The sequence below is a fragment of the Canis aureus genome, chromosome 26, assembly GCF_053574225.1.
Source record: "Canis aureus isolate CA01 chromosome 26, VMU_Caureus_v.1.0, whole genome shotgun sequence".
NCBI lineage: Eukaryota > Metazoa > Chordata > Mammalia > Carnivora > Canidae > Canis > Canis aureus.
In genome coordinates, this window is record NC_135636.1 from 30,990,896 (window position 1) to 31,005,313 (window position 14,418).

The 14,418-nt window shown below is 41.3% G+C and overlaps 1 protein-coding gene across 8 annotated transcripts in view; it reads right to left on the reverse strand.

The window, feature by feature from the left end:
- Positions 1–14,418, reverse strand: part of NDRG3 (NDRG family member 3) — a 75,281-nt gene that overhangs the window by 48,319 nt on the left and 12,544 nt on the right. For 7 of the 8 annotated variants that reach the window (XR_013365216.1, XR_013365217.1, XM_077873054.1 and 4 more), the window contains exon 2: positions 8,688–8,789. Coding sequence is in view for 5 of the 8 variants with exons in the window: in XM_077873054.1 (XP_077729180.1) it covers positions 8,688–8,744 (57 nt within the window). In the remaining 3 variants the exon portion in view is untranslated. Of the gene's footprint in view, positions 1–8,687; positions 8,793–14,418 lie in introns of those variants that run through there. The other variant, XM_077873057.1, reaches the window with a different exon arrangement.

Consider the following 14,418-nt stretch of genomic DNA (forward strand, 5'->3'; position numbering starts at 1 on the left):
GCAATGAGAACTTGTGGGAATAGGGTAAAACATGGATCAGAGTCTTAGAATAACCACAAAGGAAGTAGCTGGAAAAAAACAGGGTTGAAGTTCAACCCTGAGAGGAGCAAAGGAGGGCAGGAGCTAGAGAGCCCAGAACCAGGAATTAAAGAAAGGATCAAGAAGAGAACAAAGATCTAAATGGATCAGGAATGGAAGACTTGTAAATTTAACAAGAGAAAAAGGCAACGTCACTGAGGGAGACAGACAAAACCAAATACACTGGCATATCTCTTGCATCCTATGAAATTGCTGATAGGACAAAGGACAAGTCATTGAGTCATTTAAAAAGTAGAACATAGGCAAAAGATCCAAGAAGAATTCACCAAGCTTCTTAAAATAGATTATATCATAGTAATGTTTGACTGAAAAAAAAAAATCAATGGCAATGACTCAGAGGCATTTTTGTAGCATTTCAGATGCCAGAGTTGCAAAAAGTATAATCTAAGAGTATATATAAAGGATAATGAACGATGTGTTTTAGAAGGAAAAAAAACCTTCTGACTTGATCTTTCATAAAACAAAAGTCTCTCCCCTTGGAAAAAAACCTTTCATTGTTTAGAAACTGTGTTATAACATTCTGTATGTAGTATCTTCCAGGAGAACTACTACTAATAAGCACCTTCCCAAAAGTCGCCCCTCCAGACAGAATCTAGATACCTGATCCCAAAGGAACATGAAAGCAGTTCCATAGCCCTTCAAGAAGATCCTCCTAGAAACAGTTCTGTATCGGGACACCTGATTGGTGTAATCGGTTGGGTGGCTGACTCTTGGTTTTGGGTCAGGTCATGATCTTAGGGTTGTGAGATTGAGCCCTGTGTTGGGCTCTGGGCTCAGTGTGGAGTCCACTGTAAGACTCTCTCCCTTTCCTTCTGCCCCTCCCCACCCCCCCGGGATAAATAAATAAATTCTAAAAAAAAAAAAAAAAAAAAAAAAGGAAAGAAAGAAGAAAGAAAGAAAGAAAGAAAGAAAGAAAGAAAGAAAGAAAGTAAGTTTTGTATCCACCATCTACACTGCAGCCAGTACAGAACAGAGAGGTTAAGAACATAGCCCAGGGTGTAAAACACACACACACACACACACACACACACACACACACACACCCTAAGATACAAACTGTTCTCTCCATAAGAGTAACCTGCAGAACCAGCTGAGATGATCTAGAGTGGCATTATCTACTATGGTACCCAAAAGCCACATGTGTCAATTAAAATTTATTTAAAAAGAAACCCAGTTTCTCAGTCATATTACTCACATTCAAGTGCTCAATAGACACACCTGGCTAGTAACTACTGTATTATTGGACAATGCAGATACAGAACATTTCCATTATGGAAGAAACTTCTACTGGACAGCACTGATCTAGAAACAGAAAGATTCTGAAAGAATAAGCTATGGATGAGCACACCGTCGTTTCTCTAAAAGTGGCAGTAAAGTCACAACAGATTAGCAATCATAGAGGAGATGGTACTGAGAACAGGAAAGAGAGTGGTAGAGACAGCTAGTCTGAAGTATTATTCCTGGCATGAAACCAGGTTCACAAAATAAAGTATGATGCAGTCACAGCATGGAAAGACAACTAAGACACCACGCAGATAGGACTGGGTAGCACATCTCCAAAGAATGCTGCCATTGGCAAAAGGATCATAGTGTCCCATGGCTCCTACTAGCCCCACAAAGTACCTGAGAGCTCTTTTAGGAAAGTCACTGCCTAATTTCTAGTTAGAAGTTTAAGTTCTAGTAAGACTGTGAGAAGCAATGGGAAGGGCCCTCTCATGGTCTAGGGTAGATGGTTTCAGTAGGATATGGTCATTAAATGAAAATAAATTAGGATACAAATAGTCTTTACACTTTGACCTCAACTACGCACCAAAAAAGACCAGCAGAAAAATACCAAAACATGAATGACAGCAGTTGTTAACAGAGATGATGGATGATTATAATTTTTCTTTATACTTTTCTATAATGAGCAAGTACCTCCCTTTTTGTAGCTAGAAAACTAGAAAAAAGCATTTGGTATACTACCAAAAATATGTTTGTAACTTGGTATTTTGTAATATAAGATTTAAAGATTCACTTAATCTTTTGAGGTATAACATATAATGTTGTAAAAACAGATATTAGGGCTTCAATCTTACAGGGCTCCTGGAGGCTCCTTCAGAGATTATATAGAAAGATTAGAAAAAAATTTCTCTAGACTGAAACTAAAATCTTGGTCGCAGAATACAGAGACACAAATCCTGATAAGCTATTCGGGAAGTGTACGTAGAAGCAAACCAAGAGGGAGTATTTCCTGGTGTAGCCTCAGCCAAATGTAGAAAGTAAGTGAAGCAGCTCAAGAAGGTAAATTAAAAAGTCATTCTCTCAAATACAAGCCTGAAGAATAAGCAAGAAGCAACCAAGAATAGACCAATGAACGAAGAGAAGTATGAAAAGAAGGGGGTGGGGGAATTTAAAATATAAGTAATTGCTAGGGAAAAGAGAAATGCAGTTTACCAACATGAGATCTAGTCAAGAGGCATATATAGTTTCAAAAGACAGAAAACAACAGATATAAAGAAAGGCAAGAGGGATGCCTGGGTGGCTCAGCAGTTTAGTGCCTGCCTTCGGCCCAAAGCATGATCCTGGAGTCCCTGGGATCGAGTCCCATATCGGGCTCCCTGCATGGAGCCTGCTTCTCTGCCTCTCTCTGTGTCTCTCATGAATAAATAAATAAAACCTTTAAAAAAGGAAAATGCCATCTATATTATTATCTTTAAAAAATACTAATTAAAAAACTGACACTTCATAAATTTAGTGTCAGTTTAGTGTCATAAATTTATAAAGAGGTCAGATACTTGCATAAAACTATCAACAATTAGATAATAATCTGCAGACTGTGAAAAGGTACAATTTCAATTCTAAAGTAACCTCTCTGAAATAACATACTATCAGGCTAACGACATGCGTCATTGACCCCCTGCACTAAAAACTCCTTAGGCATCCTGTGGCTAAGGCTTCTTCCACCACCTCCTGCTGATCCCATAGCTGCCTGCCAGTATTCTGTCACAGAACCACCATTACTTGCTTGGGAAGTCACTTCCTGCTCCAGTCCTATCTAGGCCATTTTTGACAACATGTGACAATTCTTAGCACATAAAGGGACACCCACCCTCCAGTGCATAGTAGATATAGCACTTGACACATAATATTCTTTAGTGAAAATGTCAGTAACTCTTTTTAAAAAAAAATTTTTTTAAAGACCTGGCACGAACCCCTTTGGCTGTCTCTATTGTCCCAAAAGTTAGAAAAATGCTCACCCACAGCTTCTCCTTTCTCTCTCCTCTGCTTACATTTCCACCAGAAGAGACAGAAAACTTTAAACTACAAAAGGGTTTATCTCACTTTCTACTTTAACAACCAAAAAGAGGTAAATAACTTGTTTCTATTCTTCCCGTTATTCCCCTCCTCATTTCTTTAATTCTATAGAAGCCAAAGGTGGCTTTCTACTTATTTTCTCAAGACTGCCCTTTGGCTTTCACTAGGCTTAGTATTTTTCATGCCACACCAAATCCTTTTTTTCTGGTCTCCTAATTACAAAAAAGAAGGTACATGCTCATTGTAGAGAAGTATAAAGAAAATTATAATCATTCATCATCTCTCGATTGACAAATAGCTGCTATCAATAATGTTTTTGTATTTTTCTGCTAGTTTTTTCTGGCACATATTTTAATGTAGTTGAGGTCAGGGAAAAGAATCACAAATTGGTCAATTCTCCTGCTTGTTACAAGATCTGTTGGTTGAGAAGGTTGAAATGACCAGCTGCAAGAGGCAGCAGATAGAGTAAAGAGCCCTCAACCACTGATCTGGGATGAAGTCAATAGATATGGGTTCTAATCTTGGCTTCATCACCTTACTAGACACTAATTTTGGACAAGTCATATAACTTCTCTGAGCCTTATCTGGAAAATGGAGTAAAAAATACCTTTAACTACTTATTTCACAGGAGGTTGGGAGACTTAAGGAAGATATTTGTGAAAATGCACTAAAAATAGTTAAAAGAAAAAAAATAAAAATAGTTAAAAGCTATTTTTAAAAAATCAGTTCATATGCCTGAAAATTTCTGCCCCTCAAAACAAAGATAAGTGCTGGCAGTTGCTTCTTTTCATTATTGGAGCCAAAACAAGCATGGCAAAATTACCCACTTCTTCACAAATCTGAGCCACAGACAAAATTGCAAGCACACTAAAATTAAATGGGAAAAGTACCAACAAATGACAAGAGATGAGTTAACATAAGCCTCAGTTAAAGCTATTTTGAGAATGCTTCCTTATAGTCATCTCAGGACAAATCTCTCCATAACAGGTTGGGTCTAGACGTCCTCTGGCTCCCCTGAAGCCTGGAAGAGTACAGCAGTATCTTCTGGCTAAGAGTGCATCTGTGAGAATGGACAAAAAGATGAAGCGAACTGGTATGTCGCTAGACTTTCCCGTAAAGAGACAGAGCAAGTCACTGAGGTGATGGGGTCAGCATAGTGGAAAAGCCTCAGGTTTTAAAACAGGACAGACCTGGGCTTCAGTCCTGACTCTGCCACACCTTGACTAGGCAAGTCATTTTCAGTTAGATTTTCATCTTCTAAGTGAGGTATAATACTATGACTTCAAAGGCATACATTTTTGGGATGACTGGGTGGGTCAGCGGTTGGGCACCTCCCTTTGTGGTCCTGGAGTCCCGGGATCAGGTCCCACATCAGGCTCCCTGCATGGAGCCTGCTTCTCCCTCTGCCTGTGTCTCTGCCTCTCTCTCTGTGTCTCTCTCATGAATTAAAAAAAAAAAAAAAAAAAAAAAAGGATACATTTTTGATTAAGAGAGAGAAAGTAGATAAAACACCTGGCATATAAGAGGTGCTTATTAAAATAATAGCAGAATAGGCCACAGAAACTCCTGCCAAACAAAAAAACTTCAAGACTTCTACTCCTATTCTGGAGGCCTAACCCCAATAGTAATAGTTCTCAACTGGGAAGACTCTGCCCCCAGGGGACACTTGATAATGTCTGAGACACTTTTTGGTTGTCACAACTAAGAGATGCTGGCACCTACTGGATGGAGAAAAAGGATGCTGCTAAACATCCTACAACATGCACAATGGTCCCCCACAAGAATCATCTAGTCCAAAACATTAACAGTGCCAAGACTGAAAAATTCTGCCCCAGAGCAAGCATTCTTTGGTACTCAATCTGAGTAAGCTACTTCACCTTTTTCATCCTTAGTCTTCTCACCAGCAGTATGGGAACAAACTGATCTGTGCTCCCTGTACCACTGGCCTATTGGGGATCAAATAAAATAACTGATGAAGGGCATTACCATCATACCTTTCACAATGTATGCAGAAGCACACACTTGCTGGGTAAAGATAGAAGCCCTCATGTACTGGGGCAGGGGGACTATAGGGAGTGGAACTCTATGTTTGCGAATGCCACCATCCAAAGAGGGCCTCTTGCCAATCTTCTTCTATAAAGCTGGGCTGGAGCATGGGAGCTCTCATGAATAGTGAGGGATAGGAACATGTCTCAGGGAGAGAGAGGGAGCGTGGGAAGTGGACAGAAACAGCACAGGCACATCAAAAAGGAACTAACAGATGTTAGGAAGTGAGACATTGACTGCTTGGTGTCTTAGACTGCTTGGGATGCCTGAGGGGCTTAAACAAGAGAAATTTATTTTCTCATTTCTGGAGGCTGGATGTCCAAGATCAAGATTCTAGCAGGGTTTGGTTTCTGGGGAGAGCTCTCTTCCTGGCTTTCAGATGATTACCACCTTGCTGTGTCCTCACATGGAGGGGCGGGCGGTGTGTGTGAGAGAGATCTCTCTTCCTCTTACAAGGCCACCAATTCCAATGGATTCAAGTCCCAATTCCATGGTTAAATGACCTCATTTAACCTTAATCACCTCCTAAGGGCCCTATCTCCAATACAGTAACATAGGGGGTGAAGGCTTCAATAAATGAGTTTAAAGAGAAGGGATGTGCACAATTCCATATATAACACTTGGGCACACATGGGACACAGCCAAGGCATCACTGTGGCCTCAAGAAAGGGGGACCACCCAGTAGTTAATTCACTGCTTTTTTTATGGTCCCATTCATTCATCTTTCATTTTCCGGGTGTCTTTTTTATGAGATATGTGGTCGATTATCTCCTGCAGTTCTTTAACATGCCTACTCAGGGATCCTGTGAATTTCCAGGGTCCAGGAAGGATCCTCCTCCTATTTGTCCCCTAGTCCTCAAACATCAGGGCATAGGTTTCCAACAATGACTAATCAGAGTCACTTTAGGCATCAGTCAACTTTGGGATTTTTTTTTTTTTTTTTAAAGAATTTGCTTTCATAATATTTTTTTTTTTAATTTTTATTTATTTATGATAGTTACAGAGCGAGAGAGAGGCAGAGACACAGGCAGAGGGAGAAGCAGGCTCCATGCACCGGGAGCCCGATGTGGGACTCGATCCTGGGTCTCCAGGATCACGCCCTGGGCCAAAGGCAGGCGCCAAACCGCTGCGCCACCCAGGGATCCCAACTTTGGGATTTTTTTTAAAAAGCTCAACCACATCCCAGACCAACTCCATCAGAATCTTGGAGAATATCTACCAAAAAATAAAAATAAAATCACTGGTGATTTTTAAATCTCCCCAAATAATTCCTATGAGCAGCCAGAGTTGAAGACCACTGATCACAGAAAGGTATGGGTGTGTCCTGTCCTTCTCCCCTTGCATTCCAATTTAGTTGGTCTACAGTGAGACCCAATAGTCTGTATTTTTTTTTTTTTTTTAATTTTTATTTATTTATGATAGTCACAGAGAGAGAGAGAGAGGCAGAGACATAGGCAGAGGGAGAAGCAGGCTCCATGCACCGGGAGCCTGATGTGGGATTCGATCCTGGGTCTCCAGGATCGCGCCCTGGGCCAAAGGCAGGCGCCAAACCGCTGCGCCACCCAGGGATCCCAATAGTCTGTATTTTTAAACAATTCCCCAGCTGATTCTGATGATCAGCCAGGTTTAAGATAGATTTCTACCTTCTTGAAGCTAAATTGCCTACTCTCACCTGTAACTATTCATTTCTGTGGCTATACATAAGCTCTACAGATGCAGATTTTATTTCCTTCCTCCTTCATGGCATGTCATTTTGGGGACAACCCTTCACATGCACCAAAAGACATTTAAGAAGGGGAGGGTTTTTCTGAAGACATGAGGAAAAGACCAGAAGAAACCAAATGGGGGCTAAAAAAAAAAGTGTGTGCAGCCTGATGAGGGGGAATGCAAAAACTAGTGAAAGATAAAAAAAGGGCAGGAATGCAGGTAAAGAGATGAAGTCGCAGGAATGAAAATGGAACTGGTGGCATTCAATAGCAAGTTAATAAACACACATTAAGTGAACAACCCCAGAAGGGCAACAGCATCTTCTGGTGTAGCACCCCCATCCCAACCTCATCCATCTTTACTCTTGCTTTTTATCAATACTTTCCCCAGGAAGAATGCCATGGGCTCATTCACACCAAGCTACAAGAGTATTTTAATATAGGAGGAATGACAATAAGCCAAAAGCACAGGGTAGAAAAGAGGGAATATCAGGCACATTTACTCAATAGGGAGGGAGAGGGTTGAAAGGATAAGCCTTTCTTAGCTTTTTGGTAACTCCTATCATTACACCACTCTCTACTCCCTGAATCCTGGTGGCTGTAAACTATGCTGCTCACTGTTCTCTAACACTAACATAAAAATGAGATGTAGGGATCCCTGGGTGGCGCAGCGGTTTGGCGCCTGCCTTTGGCCCAGGGCGCGATCCTGGAGACCCGGGATCGAATCCCACATCGGGCTCCCGGTGCATGGAGCCTGCTTCTCCCTCGGCCTGTGTCTCTGCCTCTCTCTCTCTCTCTGTGACTATCATAAATAAATAAAAATTGAAAAAAAAAAATGAGATGTATTATGGATATCCACATATCCCAATGAAAATCTCAAAGTTGACAGAAAGGTCACATCACAGATTTGACAAACTTTAGGGAAAGTATTACAGCCTATGTACATCACCAGCCATGGACGTTCATTTTTCTTTATAGAACTGAAAGTCAAGACACTTGGATTCTAAGTCAAACCTAACTCTCATACTTTCTGCCTAACTCTGTCATACTATTTTTTCCCCTTAATGTCTCTATCAGTAAAACAGGCAAACCTCAAGGATCACTTGATTGAATTTGGCCCATCAAAAAACAAGTAGGAAGAAAGAAAAAGGGAAGGACAGACATCAAAAAGAATGTTAAGAAATATATTTTTAGGGACACTTGGGGGGCTCAGCAGTTGAGTGTCTGCCTTTGGCTCAGGGTGTGATCCTGGGGTCCTGGGATTGAGTCTCACATCGGGCTCCCTGCATGGAGCCTACTTCTCTCTCTGCCTCTCTCTCCGTGTCTCTCCCAACCTCATCCATCTTTATTTATAAATAAATAAATTCTTTAAAATATATATATATATATTTAAAAGTATTTCTTCCAAAAAAAAAAAAAAGGTATTTCTTCCATAGAAAGTGAAGTTGAATGTTTTGAATTAGTTACTATTCAGAAAATATAGAAAATGAACTAATCATAGAAGACATAAATATTTTAGTGAAACAGTGTAGTTTTTACCTTATCATTTAGAAGTGGTTTAATCTCTGTGAGTTGAACATCCTGGAGTTCATCCATGGGGACAGATGAGAGTAGAAGATTCTCGAGAATAAATCAGTAACTCTGAAACAGAAGTGAAGGAAGAAAAGAAAAGAGGCTTAAATTAGAAGTTGAAAATATAATAGTCACACTATGTCCATTCATTCAAATACTTAGTGTCATGCACTGCTCAGGATGCTGAAGATACAGGACACCAAACAGCCATGGCAGACAGACTTTAAAAGTGGCCTTCATAACCTTTGCCTCCAGTTCACACTCTTGCATAATCCCCCTCCCTACCACTGAGTGTGAGTGGGACCCATGGTTTGCTTTTAACCAAAATGGCAAATGATGGAATGTACACAAGTACCTGCACATGATGACATTATATAATATTTTAATATCTGTCTTCCTGAAAGACACTTTCCTTTGCTAGCTCTAAAGAAGCAAACCTGGTATGCTGTGAGAAGGCCATGTGGCAAGGAACTGAGGTTAGCCTCCAGCCAAAAGAGTAAAAAACTAACACCCTCAGTCCAACAACCTGCAAAAACTGATTGCTGCCAACAACCATGTGAGCTTGGAAGTGGACTGTTCCCCAATCAAACCTCAGTTGAGAAGACAGTCCTGACCAATGCCCTCACTGTAGACTTACAGAGGACCCTGCCAACCCATGCCAGATTCCCAACCCCCTAGGTACTATCAGATAATAAACATGCATTGTGTGTTAAGTCAGTAAGTTTGTGGCAGTATTTTTTTGTAGCAACAGATAATCCATACAATAGTCTTTCCCCTTCAGGAGTGCCTAGTTTAGTTACTGAAGTATAAATAAGAGAATAAAAAAATAATAAATAAGTAAATAAATAAATAAATAAATAAATAAATAAATAAATAAATAACATGGTCAATGCTATGCTTCAGGAAACAACAGTTTGAAGGACGGATTAAGAGGGAAAAAAAATTGAAGGCTAATGCTAGGATGAAGCTCTGATTTAGGAATGGGAATGAAGTGGGGAGATGAACCAAGGCTAAGCTCATTAGCCTTCACTTGTGGAATCACAGCATTGGAGAGTATGAAAGCCAGCTTCCAAGATAAGATGGTATCCAAACAACCCAATGATCCTTAACTTCTGATATTTGCAGTCATGTAGCTTCCAATCCAAATAAACCAGAGATGGCCTATAACTAATAAAATATAGCAGAGGCAACAATATATGACTTCTGAGGCTACATCATAAACAGCATAGCTTCTACTTCAAGATATTATAGTCTTCATTCATCAGTTCTGGGGAAGCCAGCTATGGTATTGTGAGGTTATTCAAACAGCCCCCTGGTGAGGCCCATGTGGAGAGGAACCATCTCGCCAGTACTGACCTGCCAGCCATGTAAGTGAGCTACCTTATACATGGATCTTCCAGCCCCAGTCAAGACTTCAGATGACTGCAGCCCCAGAGATATCTGACTGCAACCACATTGGAGACCCTGAGCCTGAACCACCCTACCAAGCCACCACCTAAATTCCTGACCCACGTTTAAGTACGAATGATAATAATCCCATTTTGGAATGATTCATTATATGGCAAAGGATAGCGAATGCAGAGAGGGAGAAGACAAGGAAAGAGTTCTAGGAGAAGAGGGTAGTTGGAGAGGAAGAAGCAGGGTAATGAGTCATAAATCTTTACTCCATCCCATTGGACAGGAAGTCATGGAGAAAGGCTGCAAATACTGGATATTGCAAACAAGTGACTCCCATTCAGACTTTAAAGCCCCAGGCTTCCTCCCCTTTGCCTTGGTCATGAACTCATCAGTCAGGGAAAATGCTAATTCAGTGAGTTAGGGATGTAGCCATTCAACAACCACGTATTGAGTACCCAAGGGGCAAAGCATTATGGAAGATAAAAAAGGTCCCTGCTTTCCAGGAGCTTACTAAAAGGTAGAGATGACAACAATCTATAACTACAAAATGACAAAAAGAAGGGCCATAATAGTTCAAAGAAGGAACAATTACTTTTGATTGATGAAAATCAAAAAAGCCTTCATGATATTAGCCTACTATATTAATTCATGTTTGGTTTTCCCTCCAGACATAGGATTACATGGCTTTGATTTACTTAGCAATGAAGAGGGTATGGATTCTAGGCTACCAATACACCAAAATAAATTCTGCTTCGAACTGTGACTACATTAGAACAGATTAACAGAAGCCCTTTTAGCATTCCTTCTAAGAACCCAGAGGATGCCAGGCAGAAACACTCCTCAAACTATGGACCCTACATGCCAATCTTAAGCATTCCAAACATCTGTGCCACTTAACAGAGCACAAGCCTGATGACATTTAGCCTCCAAAAGAACATGGTTCTTTTCTCAGTTCCTGGGTACCCTATAAACTTAATTGAGCTGCTGAATGACCAGAGCTGGATTTCTATTTTTTTTAAATTTTTTTTTAAAGATTTATCTATTCAGAGAGAGCGAAAGAGAGGCAGAGACACAGGCAGAGAGAGAAGCAGGCTCCATGCAGGGAGCCCGATGTGGGACTTGATCCCGGGTCTCCAGGATCACACCCCCGGCCGCAGGCGGCGCTAAACCGCTGCGCCACCAGGGCTGCCCTCTATTTTGTTTTTATACCATGTACATTTCATAAGAGGATGAGGTGGCTTGAATGTTTCATCATAAATCTCAGCTGGCATCTGCAATTCTTTTTTTTTTTTTAAGATTTTATTTATTCATGAGAGAGAGAGAGAGAAAGGGAGAGAGAGAGAGAGGCAGAGACACAGGCAGAGGGAGAAACAGGCTCCCTGCAGGGAGTCGGATGTGGGACCTGATCCCAGGGCTCCAGGATCAGGCCCTGGGCTGAAGGTGGCGCTAAACTGCTGAGCCAGCCACCTGGTGTGCCCTGCAATTCTTTCTTACAATAACACTTTGACCTGGGATGCCTGGGTGGCTCAGTTGGTTAAGTGTCTGCCTTCTCTTCAAGCTCTAATACCAGGGTCCTGGGATGGCGCGATCGAGCCCCATGTTGGGCTCCCTGCTCAGCGGGAAGCCTGCTTCTCCCTCACCCTCTCCCCATGCTTGTTTTTTTTCTTTTTCTTTCTCTCTCTCTCTAATAAATAAAGTTTCCCCAGTGGCACAGCGGTTTAGCACCACGTGCAGCCTGGGGTGTGATCCTGGAGACCCGGGATCGAGTCCTGTGTTGGGCTCCCTGCATGAAGCCTGCTTCTCCCTCTGCCTGTGTCTCTGCTTCTCTCTCTCTCTCTCTGTCTCTATGAATAAATAAAATCTTAAAAATAAAATAAAGAAATAAAAAAAAAAAGGTAAAACAAACAACCCCCCCAAACCAATACCACTTTGACCCAAAATACTGGCCTAACTGGGATCTATACTCATTGTGTACTTATTTCATTTTTATTTTTAAAGATTTATTTATTTGAGAGAGAGAGAGCAAGAGCAGGAGGGGCAGGGAGAAAGAGAGAGAATCTCAAGCACACTTCTCACCGAGTGCAGAGCCCCACTCAGGGCTCCATCTCACGACCCTGAGATCACAACCTGAGCCAAAACCAAAAGCCTGATGCTTAACCGACTAAGCCACTGAGGTACCCCCCTCGTTGTGTGCTTATTAATCACACAGTAAACCATAGTTACTTTTCATTTAGATGTCACTGTTCATCAGTAACTTAAAATGTCAATTTTATTTTTTATTATTTTTTAAATCTTTTTTTTAAAGATTTTATTTATTTATTCATAGAGACAGAGAGAAAGAGAGAGAGAGGCAGAGACACAGGCAGAGGGAGAAGCAGGCTCCATGCAGAGAGCCTGACGTGGGACTCGTTCCAAGGTCTCCAGGATCATGCCCTGGGCTGCAGGCGGCGCTAAACCACTGTGCCACCGGGGCTGCCCTAAAATGTCAATTTTAAAGTTCTTTTTCCTATTATAAAAATAGTATGTGCTCACTTTAGAAAATGTGAAATCACAGAATAATGAAAAGATATTTTATTCACAGTCTTTCCATTTAAAGACAACCACTGTTTAACATTTTAGTCTATTTCCACTTATCCTTTTTTTCCATGTAAAGTGGTTATTTCCTGAAATTATTTTCCAATCTACCCACTTTATTCCCTACTTTAATTCATTCACTTGAAAGCAGGACCCTTCAAGATGTTAATTATTCAAATGTAACTCTTGCAGATCCCTAAGGAGCCTCAGGGCCAGAAGAAAGCCAGAGGTGCCCTCAGTTCCAAAGTGACTGGCATTGACCTAATGTTCCCATGCATTTTGTAAAGATGGAAAAAAATGCAATGTTTGTGCCAGGAGAAACACTTAAATAAGGGCACAAATTAAATGAGAAACCTGTCCCTATCAGTTGGGCCCAATGCAGACAATGCAGGACAGCGAACTGTTTCAGTGTGACTTGGAAATTGGCAACAAGACAGTAGATGTTTACCTTCTCTGTTATAGAGGACCTACTTCATTCCTCCAGAGATTCAATTTTTGCTCAGTTCTCACTGTCCCAAGCCCTTGACAATGAGCAATTTTATAACACTTATAAGGACTAAGATCACATGGTGGAAAACTCCATCTCCAGATCTCTTAGCTACACAGCCTGGCTCCCTCCTGGGGATCCTTAAGGCCTGCAGTTCCCTCATCTGCATAAATGATAAGGCTGCCAGCCAGATCCTATCCTGGTAATAAGGGTTATTAATATTCTTTCTTTCTTTTTTTTTTTTTTTAAGTAGGCTCCATGCCCAGTGTGGAGCCCAATGTGGGGTTTGAACTCATCACCCTAAGATCCAGACCTGAGCTGAGATCAAGAGTTGGATGCTTAACTGACTGAGCCACCCAAGCACCCCAGGGCTACTAATATTCTTATAAAGCTGGTAGGGATTTTATAAACTGCAGTAGATAACAAAATGTTCATCCTCTTTCCCAGTTATAGGAGGCAGAAGGAGGGCTGACAAGTAAAAACCAGCCATCCTCAAACTGAGGCAGTGAACCTGGTACCAAATGGCTAGAGTGAAAGGGGAAAAGTGTAAATTCCTACTCTGTGCCAGGAATTATACTCTAAGTACCCTATATTTAATCCTCCTAACAATCCTCTCAGGCAGATATGCAGATATTTGCATTTCTTAGTTTAGAGATGATAAATTTAGGCTTAGAGAAGTTAAGTAACTCTTCCAGTATCTCCCATCTATGTAAGGAATAGCAAGAATGTAAAAACCTTTCCTTTCCCCACTATCCTAATGTCTATGCCAAGCCCTATATACTGGGTGTAGGACCCTGGGCAAATTTCTTCCTCTCTATCCATGGGGGCACCTCCTTCAAGTAAAGGGAACAGAAACCTAGAGCAATCCTGTATCACCACTGACTTGGAAGCCAGAATGAAGGTTTGAGTCACCATTTCAGGACAAGAACCCTAACTATCTCAATAGTCAGCTGAAGACAGAAGATGGAATGAGGAAGGAGAAGAGAAATAAAATTCAAGCTATTACTTGGTAACCTGTTTCAGAAACAAGACCTATTTCTTGTTTGTTGTTAGAACAGCGTGCCTCGGGCAGCCCCGGTGGCGCAGCGGTTTGGCACTGCCTGCAGCCTGGGGTGTGATCCTGGAGACCCGGGATCGAGTCCCATGTCGGGCTCCCTGCGTGGAGCCTGCTTCTCCCTCTGCCTGTGTCTCTGCCTCTCTCTCTGTGTGTCTATGAATAAATAAATAAAATCTTTAAAA